The sequence below is a fragment of the Eretmochelys imbricata genome, chromosome 3 (genome assembly GCF_965152235.1).
Source record: "Eretmochelys imbricata isolate rEreImb1 chromosome 3, rEreImb1.hap1, whole genome shotgun sequence".
Taxonomy (NCBI): Eukaryota; Metazoa; Chordata; order Testudines; family Cheloniidae; genus Eretmochelys; species Eretmochelys imbricata.
The window spans coordinates 2,356,609-2,373,752 of record NC_135574.1 but is presented as its reverse complement, the minus strand read 5'-3'; the positions used below and the strand labels follow the sequence as shown (position 1 = coordinate 2,373,752).

Sequence of the window (17,144 nt, the reverse complement as noted above, 5' to 3'; positions counted from 1 at the left end):
TAGGCGTGCTGCAGCAGCCACAGCACGCAGGCAGGGGGGTAAGCCTTGGGCAACAGGGTCTCAAGTGGCAGAGAAATAAGCTACTGGGTGGTTCTTTTCTCCATGCATCTGAGTGAGAACTGCAAGTGCACAGCTAGATTGTTCATGTCAGAAAAGGGTAAAAGGCTTAGAATAGTCAAGCAGCCCTAAGGCAGGGGCAGAAGCCAAACCCTGATTGAGGGAAACAAAGGCAGAATTGGCCTCAGGGAGCCACGGCATGGGGTCAGGCACAGAGAATCGAGTGAGTTCCTGGAGAGGTTTTGCAAGGGAGGCATATTGGGGAATCCACTGTCTGCAAAATCCAGCCATGCCTAAAAACTTCTGGACCTGGCGTGGGGAGCGGGGTCAGGGAAAGCTAAGGATAGCTTGGACGCGGGTGGGAGAAAGTGCACAGGAAAGCTGGGAGAGGAGAAAGCCAAGGTATGGGACAGAAGCTTGACAGAGTTGTAGTTTAGAGCGAGAAGCTTTGTGACCTTTATTTGCTAGGGCAGTAAGGAGCACTAAAGAGTCAGTTTCAGAGGCAGACAATGAAGGGGAACAGAGGAGTAGATCCTCTACATATTGGACTAGTATGGACCTGGACGGGAAAACAAGGTCAGCAAGGTCTCGGACTAATGCTTGGGAAAAATATGATGGGCTTTCAGTATACCCCTGGGGCAGTGTGGTCCATGTGTACTGTTGCCCCTTGTAAGTAAAGGCAAACAGGAACTGGGAGTCAGGGTGAACCGGGACAGAAAAGAAAGCAGAGCACAAATCAACAACAGTAAAATGAGTTGCATCTGGTGGGATAGAAGCCAGAATCTTTGAGAGGGGCAAGTTTTGATTCTGTCCACCTATGATTTGCCTCTTCCCACCACTGCCTGAAACAATCAACCTCTCCTTTTGCCAATTTAATTTTAGGTTGGCCGAGTTTGTCTTTTAAGACGTCTACTCAGTCTTTGTCCCAAGATCCTAACAGTGGCCACTGAATTTTGGGATTCTCCTGAGTTAGCCTAGACCATTTTTCCAGAAATTTACTGGAGTCCGGACCCTCCCTAAAATACATAAATTGAGCCAGCGTTCCTTTAGGGAACTGTCCCGACTTAGACGTCTGGTTACCCATACAGGAGGACTTTACACACCAATCACACAAGAAGGAAAGTCGGGTTCGTCAGAGCGATGCCCGGTGCAACACACAAAAGGAGCCCACAGGCTAATGCCTCAATCGCCCTTGCTTTCACACCAAGGGTTTTACCCAAGGCGTGGTGCGGCTGCGATTGTGCAGATTTCCCTCACTCAGACCATGGGGACAGGAACCCTTTGGTCAGCCAATCCCCAGACGGAGACGGCGCCCAGACTCAAACACACCACAGGGAGGATGGACAGACACAGAGACAAGACAGTCCTCAGTCCGGACAAAGCACAGAAATAATTACCTGACCAGATTCCTGATGTCAGATCCCGGGATCCCTACCAGAACAGAGTGGGAACCAACAGGTTCGATGGTGTAGACTTCACTGTGGTCATGCACCCTTCCGTTCTGGCGGAGGTCCGCTCGGGCCAAATGCCCAGGTGCTGGCTTGCCACGGCCGTCCTAAGAACAGTCAGGAGTCACACAGCCCCAGTGAAGACGGTTGCCATCTCGGTGGGACCTCCAAATTGTCAAAGTCAGATTCAGGACTCACATAATTTGTCAGACCACTCTGTTTATTAGCAAAGCGCTTTGCCAATGCACCCAGATATGTGAGTCCCTGCAAAAGCTCAAGCCAACCCATTTATACAGACAAGCCAAAGCCAATTTAACATAAGAGACAAAAGGAAGCAGAAACTGACAAATATACATATCTTATTTGCATACTAACGTTTACCAATCTCCTAGCTCAGCAGGAGCTCTAAGTTAATTAGTTTGAGGACCCATTGTCTCACACTCCTTAATGTTTCTCTTCCTGACAACTATATTTCAACAAACCCTTCAAGTAGCATTTTTTTAATGAATTATAAGTTCAATATAATTCATTCTACTTTCACAGTATCAAAATCAAATTCAGATAGCAAGGTAGGGAAGGTGGACCTACAATAAAACTGTGCCATGGTCCAGAAAAAGTGTTTTGAATATACAGTGTTATGGGGCGGGGAATAGAAACAGGGAAAGATCATCTAGGCCAATACAATGGTTTGTCTCATCTCTTAATACTACTTTCCTCAATTTTCACCTTCCCTTACAGGCCCCTCTTTCTCTAGTATTATTGCATCGAGATCACTGAATATCTTTAAATTATTCTGTTTATGGACACACAGTAGGCCAAATTCAGAAGTATATCTGAACTGGTGTAATTTACACCTACTTCCAAGCCTTTCAATGTGTAAATTACAGCATTACCTTCACTCAGCTTCCTCATGCTTCCCTGTTGTGTAAGATATAACCTCTGACACCTCCCCTCTGACTGACCGTCCAACTCTGGAGGAGTCCAAGTTAATGAATTTGAACAAATGCATATTTTAAAATAAATGTGAGGTATGTAACTTGAATTCTACTGTTTAATTAAAATGAATATTTGCCTGTGAAATTAAGGTGAAATTAATGATTGTACAATGTAATGCAGATATTTTTTAATGTATTCTACCAGGCACTTAGCATTTATTTCTTTACCTTAATTGCATTTTTAGGGCTTGATTCTGTTCCTGCGTTTGATTGAAAATGCATAGGTGCACAACACTGCATATTTTCGGACATCGAGCACTACATCTGTGGATCCAGTGTCAAGAAGCAAGCCCTTCTGGCATTAGGCTACATTGCAAAATTGAGCCTCATTAAAATATTTTATTACCTATGATTTTAAAGACAAACTATAGTGGAGAAAAAAGACATGCTGTAGTGACTGAATCAGACACCAGCAACAAAGGCAAATATTTCAATTTAACACTAACTTGAAAAGCCTGCTCTTTCATATAGCATCTCACTTCTGATTTGTTGTAATGGAAACTTTGCAGCCCATAGTCTGAGCTCATAGCAAGTCTTTATATTGACTAATTTCAATTAATTCAAAACTTACTGTTTGTCCACTATAGCCTGATGTTGTTATATTTTAAAAGATGTTTAGTTTAAAACCATTTCTAAAGTTTATAGTGCGTTATATATTAGGTAGGCCCTGCCAGGCTCACTAGACTAGTATAAGCACTTTTCTGGAAATATAAATGGTTTGAGACCCATGTTGTGCTCTCCTCCCACCACAGATTTCCTATTAGTCCTGAAGATCATCCACCAAAATTATCAGACACATAGATGAACACGGTTTGTTGGGGAAGAGTCAACAGGGATTTTAAAAAGGGAAATCATGCTACACCAATCTATTAGAATTCTTTGAGGGGGTCAAAAAACGTGGACAAGGGTGTACTCGGACTTTCAGAAAGCGATGGACCTTGTCAAAGACTAAAGACTTTTAAGCAAACTAAGCAATCGTGGTGTAAGAGAGAAGGTCCTCTCATGGATCAGTAACTGGTTAAAAGACAGGAAACAAAGGATAGGAAGAAACAGTCAGTTTTCACAGTGGAGAGAGGTAAATAGCTAGGTCCCACAAGGATCTGTATTGGGACCAGTGCTGTTCAACATATTCATAAATGATCTGGAAAAAGGAGTAAACAATGAGGTGGCAAAGTTTGCAGACACTACAAAATCAATGGTTATTAGCCAGGATGGGCAGGGATGGTGTCCTTATCCTCTGTTTGCCAGAAGCTGGGAATGGGTGACGGGGATGGATCACTTGATGATTATCTGTTTTGTTCATTCCTTCTGGGGCACCTGGCATTGGCCACTGTCAGAAGACAGGATACTGAGCTAGATGGACCTTTACTCTGATCCAGTGTGGCCATTCTTATGTTCTTAAATTTACTCAACATAGTTAAGTGCAAAGGTGACTCCAAAGAGTTACAAAAGAATCTCTCAAAACTGGGTGGCTGGGCGGCAAAATGGCAGATGAAATTCAGTGTTGATAAATGCAAAGTAATGCACATTGGAAAACATAATCCTGATTATATGTACAAAATGATGGGGTCTAAATTAGCTGTTACCACTCAAGAATGAGATCTTGGAGTCATTATGGATAGTTCTCTGAAAACATCTGTTCACAAACGATATATTAGAAATAGAAAAGGAGATTAAAAACACTGGGACTGTTCAACTTGGAAAAAAAGACACCTAAGGGGGGAGATGATCAAGGTCTATAAAATCATGACTGGTGTAGAGAAAGTGAACAAGGAAGTGTTATTTACCGCTTCTCATAACACAAGAACTAGGGGTCGCCCAGTGAAATGAATAGGCAGCAGGTTTAAATGAAACAAATGGAAGTACTTCTTCACACAACACAGTCAAGCTGTGGAACTCATTGTCAAAGGATGTTGTGAAGGCCAAAAGTATAACTGGGTTCAAAAGAACAAGATAAATTCATGGAGGATAGGTCCATCAATGACTATTAGCTAAGATGGTCAGGGATGCAACCCCAGGCTCTGGGTGTCCCTACGCCTCTGACTGTCAGATTCTGGAACTGGATGACGGGATGGTTCCTGCGAATCACCCCATTCTATTCATTCCCTCTGAAGCATCTGGTGCCGGCAACTGTCAGAAAACTGGATTAGGGCTAGATGGACCATTCGTCTGACCCCTTGTGGCCATTCGTATGTTTACCACCAGAGTTCCTATTTTTGCTTTTGCTTCTCCAGCCTTCAACTTCCAACTTTTCCTACTGTTTCATGGTTCTGTCAATGTGGGTCAAATTGCAGGAGACATTTTCTTCCAGAGCTCGTTTACTGTTTCTCACAAGACAGCTGCAGTAATATTTCTACAGAGTGATGTGAAGGTCCTTACCTCTGCTCCTGCAGCCATATGGTCCTGATCCAACATCTGCTGAAATTAGTCGGAGTCAGGTCAAGCCCTAAAAGTGCCATTTCTGCAGCATCCTCAACCTCTGTCAGCCATGGAATGAAGGACAAATTCTAGGTCTCAAAATGGAATCCTTGCATGCCTTGTACATTTTACTCCTGCCAGGCTGGCCTATCAGCAGCATTTCTGCATTTTAGTTTATCTTTTTCAGTTACAGCGTGAATTCTTCTCTGGTTAGCATGATTCACTCAGTTTTTCTTTTTGGAAACCATTCTCAATTTGACACATCATGTAGATCTTATAAGTACAGGACTTTCCACCTTCACCATTCAGTTTAATCACCCGTTTTGATCGGGGTCTATTAAAAATATCATTGGGAAAACAGTATATTTTTTGCTGACAATCTTTTTATAGGGGTTTTTTTCAGTTTTGAAAACTTATTGTTTGAAATATTTAACACTAGGCTGGACAAACCCATGGAGAATAGACTACTGAGAGAACAATCTTGTGCTAGGCCCTGCGTTCAAGATTGGGAGAAGGGCACGATGTAGATGGTTTCTGATAGGGGGTTTTCATTTCAGATTAATTTGATTCTACATAACGATGCATCCTTTTCTTTGGCATGTCCAGTGCTGAAGCTAGGCGTATTGCTGGTGATGTGTTGACCTTTTGTTCCCTTGGCAGTGTCCTGGACAGCCCTAGCAGACTTGATGAGGAGCACAGACTTATTGCCCGATATGCTGCCAGGCTGGCTGCGGAAGCTGGAAATGCAGTAAGTAAATGCATTGATTCTCCAATTTGATTTTCTCTGGCTCTTTTCTAGCTTTGATTAGCAGCTTAATATTGTGCTAAATTGAGTCAAATTGTCTTTTTTTCTGCTTAGCTGATGTAAAATGAGGCATTACTTCCCTTTCCACTCCTTTCTCACTGTTTATAGCATGAATAGCACCTTCCCAGTATTGCAGTATACCCCTTCTCAAGAAGGTTAGGGAAAATGTCCAGGAAATGGCAACATGATTACAAGCATGGAAAGACTGTCACATGGGAAGAAATTAAATAGATTAGTCCTACATAGTGTAGAGAATGGACAAATAGGTGGACACATGATAAAGGCATATAAAATATCATATGCTACAGAGAATGTAAATCAGTCACTATAGTACAAGAAAAAGGGGGGAAAGCCAATGAATTAAAAAGCCAAAAAATTTAAATTGATAAAGGAAAAACTTCTTTACACAGCACATAGAATCACAGAAATGTAGGACTGGAAGGGACCTCGAGAGGTCATCTAGTCCAGTCCTCTGCACTCAGGGCAGGACTATGTAATAACTATTGATGTCTATGTATTATAGTACTTCTAGCACCTTTAGCTGGAAGAGCCCAGAGGAATCTGGCATGTGGATTTAGGAATGGGAAGAACATAGGTGATTTTGAGGTTGCAGACAGGAAAACCCAGAGAACCCCTGCTTCATTAGCATTAACTTACCTGTGAATTCCCTCAGTATTTCCATCAGGACATGGACTCTCTATGCATCCTTCAGTTCAGCAGCAATGAACTCTGGTTCCTGCAGCCATACCTACTCACTCGAGTGTTCCCTTTTCATCTGAATTAATTGCCAAAAGATATCATAGGGAACTTGGAGAACCTGCAGAACTAAGAATTTAGTGAGAGTTAATAGAAGATTAGCTGTTTATATCAAGGTTATAAATATTTGACTTTTTCACACTAGCTGATGCATTCCCATGGGAAGACATAGCATTTGGACTGACAACCTTCCCCCGGTTTCAGCTGGGAAGTTCTGCTCTGAACTACAGCCAGGGTTCTATAAAAGCACCAACAGCAAAGGCCACCTAAATATGCACTTAATCAGATTTTCCAGGTGATGGGGCCATGCTCCCTACTATGATCCCTGCCCATTGTAGAGATTACAGATATGCAGAACTCTGTGGTCAGGGTGAATGCAAGATTGTTTATGTCCTGTTTATACAGACTCCTTACGATATACCTCCGATGTCCACCCTGAATAGTAGCTCTAAACTGGCACAACTACCACTGCCTTAATGACACACTCTAAGGCCTGCTCTGATTAGCTCTGGGCTTGTTGGTGTGGAGTGGGTTGATGGAGTCTTGCACTCAAAGCCTCACTGTATCCCTTCATCCCCAGCTCAGATAATATGACTACCTCATCAGCATTTCAGAATTATGAATACCCACCTTGTCCTCAAACAATCTTCAAAAGTAGGACTATCCACTCCAAGCCAGTGAACAGTCTGAATTTCTTCTGCCACAGTGTAAGATGGATTGAACAGTACGACTATGAATAGCCATATGAATGCTTCTTGCTACCTCTGGCAGTATAAATACTCTCATCATCTCCTCCTGCAGTGTGTAGGCCCTTTTACTAGCTCCATCAATATGCATTCATACAGTGATCTGAATTCCTGAAGGGGTTATGAGCAGATATTTTCCTTTTGTAGAGCTTTAATAACAAGAAATCTTTTAAAATTCTAGAAATGGACACATCAGCTCTTTGATGGGGCTGTCGAGGAAATCTCTGTATTTGAATTTTCTGAAGTCATTTAATTCACTACACACACATGTATTGCTGTAGTGGTACAGTGTTTAAGTGACTGTTCTCTGTTGGTGGGAAACGGGGTAATCTGAGTAATCTTTGTGTAAAACTTAAAGTTGCTGAGAAGCTTAATAATTTATTTGCGTCAATCTTCACCACAGAGAATGCTGGGGAGATGTCTATCCCTGACCTATTCTAAATTACTAAAAGTGAGGTACTCTCAGAGATTGGTGATGTCAGAAAAAGATGTGCTGAAATAAATCGATGATTTAAAAACCAGAAAGTCATCCAGTCCAGATGGTGTATATCCAGGAGTTCTGAAGAAGCTCATGTATTAAGTGGCTTAGCGGGATAAAAGAGAACTGGTTGACAGGTTATTTAGACTTTCAAAAGGACTTTGATAAGGTACCTTACAAAAGGCTATTAAAGAAGCTAAGTCATTATGTGGTGAGAGGCAAATTATTGTCATAGATCAAAAACTGGTTAGGAGATAGGAAACAGAGTAGGAATAAATGGTAAATTTTCATTGTGGCAAAAGGTTAAAAGCAGGGAGCCTAAAGGTTCTTTACTAGGTCAGGTGTTATTAAATATATTTAATTATCTGGAATGGGATGAATAATGAAGTAGTAAAATTTGTAGAAGACACAAAGGACCTTCACAAAACAGAGAATTAATCTGAAAACAACAAGATAAAATTCAGTAAAGACAAGTGCAAAGCACTACGTTTACGAAGGAAAGAATCAAATGCACAACTACAAAATGGGGAATAACTGGCTAGGTGGTAGAATTTCTAGAAAAGATCTAGAGGTTATAGTTGATTATAAATTGAATATGAGTCAACAAAGTGATGCTGTTGCGAAAATGGCTAATATCATTCTGGGGTGTATTAACTGCAGTGTTGTATGTAAGACCTGGGTGCTAATTGTCCTGCTCTGCTCAGCACTGGTAAGGCCTTTGCTGAAGTATTGTGTCCAAGTCTGGGCACAACACTTTAGGAAAGGTGTGGATAAATTGGAGGGAATCCAGAGAATAGCAACAAAAATGATAAAAGGTTTGGAAAACCTGACCTATGAGGAAATGTTAAAAAAACTGGGCATGTTTAGTCTTGAGTATCAACTCAGAAAAAGGAAAGGAGTACTTGTGGCACCTTAGAGACTAACCAATTTAACTCAGGAAAAGGTCCTCCATGTCATCGGAGACAGCTCAGTGAAGGCCTCAGTTCAAGGTGGTGCTACAGGCAAAAAAGGAAACAAGATGTTAGGCTGCATAAGGAATTTGAACCCTGGGTGTGAGCTCATATAGAATACTGGGTGCATATTGGTCACCCCATCTCAAAAGAGATATTGAAGAGTTAGATGGGTTCAGAGAAGGGTGATGAAAACGATTAGAAGCATGGAAAACTCATATGAAGACAGGTTGAAAAGTTTAGGATTGTTTACCTCAGAGATGAGAAAGAGGGAACATGAAAGAAATATGTAAAATGAATGAATGAATTTGGATTAACTTCAAAAAGGAGAACTACACAAAAGTGAGGAGTTAGAGTGGAAATCAAAAGGAAAGGTCACGAGTGAAATGCCTGAAAGCTGTATGTAAACTTTTTAAAAATACATAACACAGGCTCACACTGTAGATATACTTCAAATTAAAAAAAGCAGTAAGATAACCAAAAAAATGCCACCTTGGCTAAACAAAGTTAAAAGAGTCAGTTAGAGACAAAAAGACATCTTTTAAAAATTGGAAGTCAAATTCTACTGAGGAACATAAACGGTGGCAAGTCAATCATAAAAGTATAATTAGGCAGACCTAATTTGAAGAGCAACTAGCAAAAGACACAAAAACTTACAGCAAAAGAATTCTAATGTACATCAGAAGCAGGAAGCTTGCCAATCAGTGGGGCCACTGGAAGATCGAGGTGCTACAGGAGCACTCAAGGAAGACAAGGCTGTTGCACAGAAGCTAAATTAATTCTTTGCATCAGTCTTCACTGTAAAGGATGGGTTTCAGAGTAACAGCCGTGTTAGTCTGTATTCGCAAAGAGAAAAGGAGTACTTGTGGCACCTTAGAGACTAACCAATTTATTTGAGCATGAGCTTTCGTGAGCTACAGCTCACTTCATCAGATGCATACCGTGGAAACTGCAGCAGACATTATATACACACAGAGATCATGAAACAATACCTCCTCCCACCCCACTCTCCTGCTGGTAATAGCTTATCTAAAGTGATCATCAAGTTGGGCCATTTCCAGCACAAATACAGGTTTTCTCACCCTCCACCCCCCCACACACAAACTCACTCTCCTGCTGGTAATAGCCCATCCAAAGTGACAACTCTCTTCACAATGTGCATGATAATCAAGGTGGGCCATTTCCTGCACAAATCCAGGTTCTCTCACCCCCTCACCCCCCTCCAAAAACCACACACACAAACTCACTGTCCTGCTGGTAATAGCTCATCCAAAGTGACCACTCTCCCTACAATGTGCATGATAATCAAAGTGGGCCATTTCCAGCACAAATCCAGATTTTCTCACCCCCACTCCGATACACACACAAACTCACTCTCCTGCTGGTAATAGCTCATCCAAAGTGACCACTCTCCCTGCAATGTGCATGGTAATCAAGGTGGGCCATGTCCAGCACAAATCCAGGCTTTCTCACCCCCCCCTTTTTTTCCAAGGGACACACACACACACACAAACTCACTCTCCTGCTGGCAATAGCTCATCCAAACTGACCACTCTCCAAGTTTAAATCCAAGTTTAACCAGAACATCTGGTGGGGGGGGGGGGGGGGGCGCGCGTAGGAAAAAACAAGGGGAAATAGGCTACCTTGCATAATGACTTAGTCACTCCCAGTCTCTATTTAAGCCTAAATTAATAGTATCCAATTTGCAAATGAATTCCAATTCAGCAGTTTCTCGCTGGAGTCTGGATTTGAAGTTTTTTTGTTTTAAGATAACGACCTTCATGTCTGTGATTGCGTGACCAGAGAGATTGAAGTGTTCTCCGACTGGTTTATGAATGTTATAATTCTTGACATCTGATTTGTGTCCATTTATTCTTTTACGTAGAGACTGTCCAGTTTGACCAATGTAAATGGCAGAGGGGCATTGCTGGCACATGATGGTATATATCACATTGGTGGATATGCAGGTGAACGAGTCTCTGATAGTGTGGCTGATGTTATTAGGCCCTTTGATGGTGTCCCCTGAATAGATATGTGGGCACAGTTGGCAGCGGGCTTTGCCCACCTTGATTACCATGCACATTGTAGGGAGAGTGGTCACTTTGGATGAGCTATTACCAGCAGGAGAATGAGTTTGTGTCTGTATGGGGGTGGGGGTGAGAAAACCTGGATTTGTGCTGGAAATGGCCCACCTTGATTATCATGCACATTGTAGGGAGAGTGGTCACTTTGGATGAGCTATTACCAGCAGGATAGTGAGTTTGTGTGTGTGGTTTTTGGAGGGGGGTGAGGGGGTGAGAGAACCTGGATTTGTGCAGGAAATGGCCCACCTTGATTATCATGCACATTGTGAAGAGAGTTGTCACTTTGGATGGGCTATTACCAGCAGGAGAGTGAGTTTGTGTGTGGGGGGGGGGTGGAGGGTGAGAAAACCTGTATTTGTGCTGGAAATGGCCCAACTTGATGATCACTTTAGATAAGCTATTACCAGCAGGAGAGTGGGGTGGGAGGAGGTATTGTTTCATGGTCTCTGTGTATATAATGTCTTCTGCAGTTTCCACGGTATGCATCCGATGAAGTGAGCTGTAGCTCACGAAAGCTCATGCTCAAATAAATTGGTTAGTCTCTAAGGTGCCACAAGTACTCCTTTTCTTTTTACTGTAAAGGATGTGAGGGAGATTCCCACACCTGAGCCAGTCTTTTTAGGTGACTAAACTGAGAAACTGTCCCAGACTCAGGTCTCATCTAGAGGATGTTTTGGAACACATTGATAAATTAAAGAGTAGTCAATCACCAGGACTAGATGGCATCACCCAAGAGTTCTGAAGGAACTCAAATATGAAAGTGCAGAACTACTAACTATAGTATGTAACCTATTGCTTAAATCAGTGGATCTTCTGTCTCCAGTAATCACAGTTTATTTGCTGGAATACTGCAAGCACAGCTCCTGACATGTAATCAACCCAGTTAGACACTCTTAGATCCTGGTTTTATCTATGTTGGCTCTGGAAAAGTTTTGAATAGATTACTCTTGTTTGTCTCAAGCCAGGCTGTGGAATACAAATCATTTTACTGAAATTTGCTGCTCAGGATAGTTCCTCATGCTGAGGGAGGATGAGACAGGTGCAGACGCTGAGTCAGTCTCTTCAGAACTGTGGAAGCTTTAGCACTCCCTGTTGCTCCTTCTAGCACCAGGAAAGGGGGACAAGTGCCATTGTGCCCTCATCAGTGCTGGTGAGATTGCTCATTTCCCTGCCATTGGGTTCCAAGTTTAAAACACCAGTTCCACTTCACCAAGATATTAAGCCTCAGTACCCACGAGTCCCGACACTGGTCTTGCTGCTACTTGGGATGGAACTCAAGGCCCAGTCTAGGATTCACTGGCACTCTTATACCACAGGGCCTTATTATCTCACAAGCTCTACCACTTCATATCACAGCAGGGGACAGTTTCAAGCTCTCAGTTTTTTCTAGCTTGTCAGTAACCTTTTCATGTGTAAATAGTTTGTGTTAGTTTAGGACTTAGGCTCCATAACATAGACATACCCTATGTCAGCATAGTCCCCTAGTGTAGACTCAACCTACACCGACAGAAGGGGATTTTCTCTCAGTGTAGGATAGTTCATATCCCTGAACCAAGTTAGCTTTGTTGACACAAGCACTCTTCCATCCACACAGCTGCACCTACACTGGTGGTTTTGTCGGTATAACTATGTCGGTCAAGTTGTGGTTTTTTCACACCTGTGACCAACATAGCTATGCTGACTTAACTTTCAAGTGTAGACCAAGCCTTAATGTAAATAGTGTTTTGTTTGTAGTGCTTGCTTTCTTTGTATTCCAGCAATACATCTTCCTTTGTTTTTGTTACTGGAGTGATACTTCAGTTCCACGTTACTATGCAGACGTCCCACAATTTAAACTTTATGTGAGGCTGTTATGCCCATTAACTCATTGCCTCATTTGTCTTGGTTAAAAGCCAGTAAGGACTAAGTGCAGCACCTGCAAGTCCTTTACTAGGAGAACACAGCATGTCTGAGGAGCACCTCATGGAGAAATCCATGCTTCCAGCTTTGGATCCGGACTCTTATATGATTAAATGAGTACTCCTCCTCCTCCTGGCTGCTCCTCTTTCCTCTCTGGCTCTCTCAAGGAGGAAAACCCCGTGAAGACCTACAGAGAAAAGAGGCATTGCTTCCCTTCCCTAGGGCCATCTGCCAAGGCCGCCAAGACTTCCACCTCTCTGGAAGTAAAAACTGTATGAGACCCAAGAAGTTTCCTCAACCTGTCATGGGGACTCCAGCCATTGTATTTCAGTGGATAAGGGTTCTCATAAACCTTCCAGTAAGAGCAAGAGCCCCTGAGTGCTGCTCCCCAGTATTGTCTGAATCGTTGCCCTCAGCACTGGTACAGTTGATTTTGATGCCAACCTCATCCCTACTGTTGAGTCCAGTACCCACCATACCATCTACAACTCTGGTATCAGTGGAGGATGGTCAGGAGTTCTTTCACTGAAGAAATGAGTTCTGTCTCAGTACCGTATCCGGGCATGAAGCCTGGCTGAGAGGAATTCAGGATACTGGCAACTGAGAGGTGGCATTTGCAACTGCTTTTTCCTAACTCCTTCGTTATCTTGGTTAATAAGAGAAGTTCAACCCAGAGTAGTAATTGGCAAAGTCATCTACAGCCAAAGATTCCAAGGCCAGAAGAGACCATTGTGATAGGAGGGCTTTAAACTAGGTTCACTGGGGGAAGGAGACCAAAGCCCTGAGGTAAGTGGGAAAGTGGGATACCGGGAGGAAGCACAGACAGGAATGTCTGTGAGGGGAGGGCTCCTGCCTCATACTGGGAATGAGGGGCGATCAACAGGTTATCTCAAGTGCTTATATACGAATGCACAAAGCCTTGGAAACAAGCAGGGAGAACTGGAGGTCCTGGTGATGTCAAGGAACTATGACGTGATTGGAATAACAGAGACTTGGTGGGATAACTCACATGACTGGAGTACTGTCATGGATGGTTATAAACTGTTCAGGAAGGACAGGCAGGGCAGAAAAGGTGGGGGAGTAGCACTGTATGTAAGGGAGCAGTATGACTGCTCAGAGCTCCGGTACGAAACTGTAGAAAAACCTGAGTGCCTCTGGATTAAGTTTAGAAGTGTGTGCAACAAGAGTGATGTAGTGGTGGGAGTCTGCTGTAGACCATCAGACCAGGGGGATGAGGTAGATGAGGCTTTCTTCCGGCAGCTCACGGAAGCTACTAGATCGCATGCCCTGATTCTCATGGGTGACTTTAATTTTCCTGATATCTGCTGGGAGAGCAATACAGCGGTGCATAGACAATCCAGGAAGTTTTTGGAAAGCGTAGGGGACAATTTCCTGGCGCAAGTGCTAGAGGAGCCAACTCGGGGGGGCGCTTTTCTTGACCTGCTGCTCACAAACCGGGTAGAATTAGTGGGGGAAGCAAAAGTGGATGGGAATCTGGGAGGCAGTGACCATGAGTTGGTTGAGTTCAGGATCCTGACGCAGGGAAGAAAGGTAAGCAGCAGGATACGGACCCTGGACTTCAGGAAAGCAGACTTCGACTCCCTCAGGGAACGGATGGCCAGGATCCCCTGGGGGACTAACATGAAGGGGAAAGGAGTCCAGGAGAGCTGGCTGTATTTCAAGGAATCCCTGTTGAGGTTACAGGGACAAACCATCCCAATGAGTCGAAAGAATAGTAAATATGGCAGGCGACCAGCTTGGCTTAATGATGAAATCCTAGCGGATCTTAAACATAAAAAAGAAGCTTACAAGAAGTGGAAGGTTGGACATATGACCAGGGAAGAGTATAAAAATATTGCTTGGGCATGTAGGAATGAAATCAGGAGGGCCAAATCGCACCTGGAGCTGCAGCTAGCAAGAGATGTCAAGAGTAACAAGAAGGGTTTTTTCAGGTATGTTGGCAACAAGAAGAAAGCCAAGGAAAGTGTGGGCCCCTTACTGAATGAGGGAGGCAACCTAGTGACAGAGGATGTGGAAAAAGCTAATGTACTCAATGCTTTTTTTGCCTCTGTTTTCACTAACTAGGTCAGCTCCCAGACTGCTGCGCTGGACATCACAAAATGGGGAAGAGACGGCCAGCCCTCTGTGGAGATAGAGGTGGTTAGGGACTATTTAGAAAAGCTGGACGTGCACAAATCCATGGGGCCGGACGAGTTGCATCCGAGAGTGCTGAAGGAATTGGCGGCTGTGATTGCAGAGCCATTGGCCATTATCTTTGAAAACTCGTGGCGAATGGGGGAAGTCCTGGTTGACTGGAAAAAGGCTAATGTAGTGCCAATCTTTAAAAAAGGGAAGAAGGAGGATCCTGGGAACTACAGGCCAGTCAGCCTCACCTCAGTCCCTGGAAAAATCATGGAGCAGGTCCTCAAAGAATCAATCCTGAAGCACTTGCATGAGAGGAAAGTGATCAGGAACAGCCAATATGGATTCACCAAGGGAAGGTCATGCCTGACTAATCTAATCGCCTTTTATGATGAGATTACTGGTTCTGTGGATGAAGGGAAAGCAGTGGATGTATTGTTTCTTGACTTTAGCAAAGCTTTTGACACGGTCTCCCACAGTATTCTTGTCAGCAAGTTAAGGAAGTATGGGCTGGATGAATGCACTATAAGGTGGGTAGAAAGCTGGCTAGATTGTCGGGCTCAACAGGTAGTGATCAATGGCTCCATGTCTAGTTGGCAGCCGGTATCAAGTGGAGTGCCCCAAGGGTCGGTCCTCGGGCCGGTTTTGTTCAATATCTTCATAAATGATCTGGAGGATGGTGTGGATTGCACTCTCAGCAAATTTGCGGATGATACTAAACTGGGAGGAGTGGTAGATACGCTGGAGGAGAGGGATAGGATACAGAAGGACCTAGACAAATTGGAGGATTGGGCCAAAAGAAATCTGATGAGGTTCAATAAGGATAAGTGCAGGGTCCTGCACTTAGGATGGAAGAATCCAATGCACCGCTACAGACTAGGAACCGAATGGCTAGGCAGCAGTTCTGCGGAAAAGGACCTAGGGGTGACAGTGGACGAGAAGCTGGATATGAGTCAGCAGTGTGCCCTTGTTGCCAAGAAGGCCAATGGCATTTTGGGATGTATAAGTAGGGGCATAGCGAGCAGATCGAGGGACGCGATCGTTCCCCTCTATTCGACATTGGTGAGGCGTCATCTGGAGTACTGTGTCCAGTTTTGGGCCCCACATTACAAGAAGGATGTGGATAAATTGGAGAGAGTCCAGCGAAGGGCAACAAAAATGATTAGGGGTCTAGAACACATGACTTATGAGGAGAGGCTGAGGGAGCTGGGATTGTTTAGCCTGCAGAAGAGAAGAATGAGGGGGGATTTGATAGCTGCTTTCAACTACCTGAAAGGGGGTTCCAAAGAGGATGTCTCTAGACGGTTCTCAATGGTAGCAGATGACAGAACGAGGAGTAATGGTCTCAAGTTGCAGTGGGGGAGGTTTAGATTGGATATTAGGAAAAACTTTTTCACTAAGAGGGTGGTGAAACACTGGAATGCGTTACCTAGGGAGGTGGTGGAATGTCCTTCCTTAGAGGTTTTTAAGGTCAGGCTTGACAAAGCCCTGGCTGGGATGATTTAACTGGGAATTGGTCCTGCTTCGAGCAGGGGGTTGGACTAGATGACCTTCAGGGGTCCCTTCCAACCCTGATATTCTATGATTCTATGATTCCATGATCATCTAGTCTGACTTCCTGTATAGCACAGGCCAGAGAAATAATTCCCCAAAATAATTCCTACAGCAGATAGTTTAGAAAAATATCCAATTTTGATTTAAAAATTGTCTGTGATGGAGAATCTAGCATCAACTTTTGTAAATTGTTCCAATGGCTAATTACTCCTCACTGTAAAAATTTACACCTTATTTCCGGTCTGAAATGTATCTAGTTTCAGTGTCCAGTCATTGGACCATATTAGACCTTTCTCTGCTAGATTGAAGATTAAATATTTGTTCCTTGTGCAGGTACTTATAGACTGGTTTCAGAGTAACAGCCGTATTAGTCTGTATTCGCAAAAAAAAAATCCACTTCATCCGATGAAGTGAGCTGTAGCTCACGAAAGCTTATGCTCAAATAAATTGGTTAGTCTCTAAGGTGCCACAAGTACTCCTTTTCTTTTTACTTATAGACTGTAATCAAGTCTCCCCTTAACCTTCTCTTTGTTAAGCTGTCCTCTTCAAAGGAAGTGTGAATACACCATGTTTGTTGGGGTCCTAGAACATACGTTTTCTCTCACTAGCTAGGAGTGGCAAGGTGGGCAAAATCACATGGGTGGCCCTCATTGCTTTGAGTACTTCCATGACTATTACTTGTACAACTGGGCTATGTTTTTAGAAGGTGGGAATTGTCTCTTTGGTCCCGTATTTGTTTTGTCCTAATGTTCTCTGAGTACATCCAATATATGGGAGATTTTCTCTGTGAATCATAGAATCCTAGAATATCA

General features: G+C 43.4%; 1 protein-coding gene across 19 annotated transcripts in view; it reads left to right on the top strand.

The window, feature by feature from the left end:
- Window positions 1-17,144, top strand: part of DTNB (dystrobrevin beta) — a 375,219-nt gene that overhangs the window by 244,807 nt on the left and 113,268 nt on the right. For all 19 annotated transcript variants that reach the window (XM_077812270.1, XM_077812266.1, XM_077812264.1 and 16 more), the window contains one exon: window positions 5,579-5,666. In XM_077812270.1, the coding sequence (XP_077668396.1) occupies window positions 5,579-5,666 (88 nt within the window). The remainder of the gene's footprint in view (window positions 1-5,578; window positions 5,667-17,144) is intronic.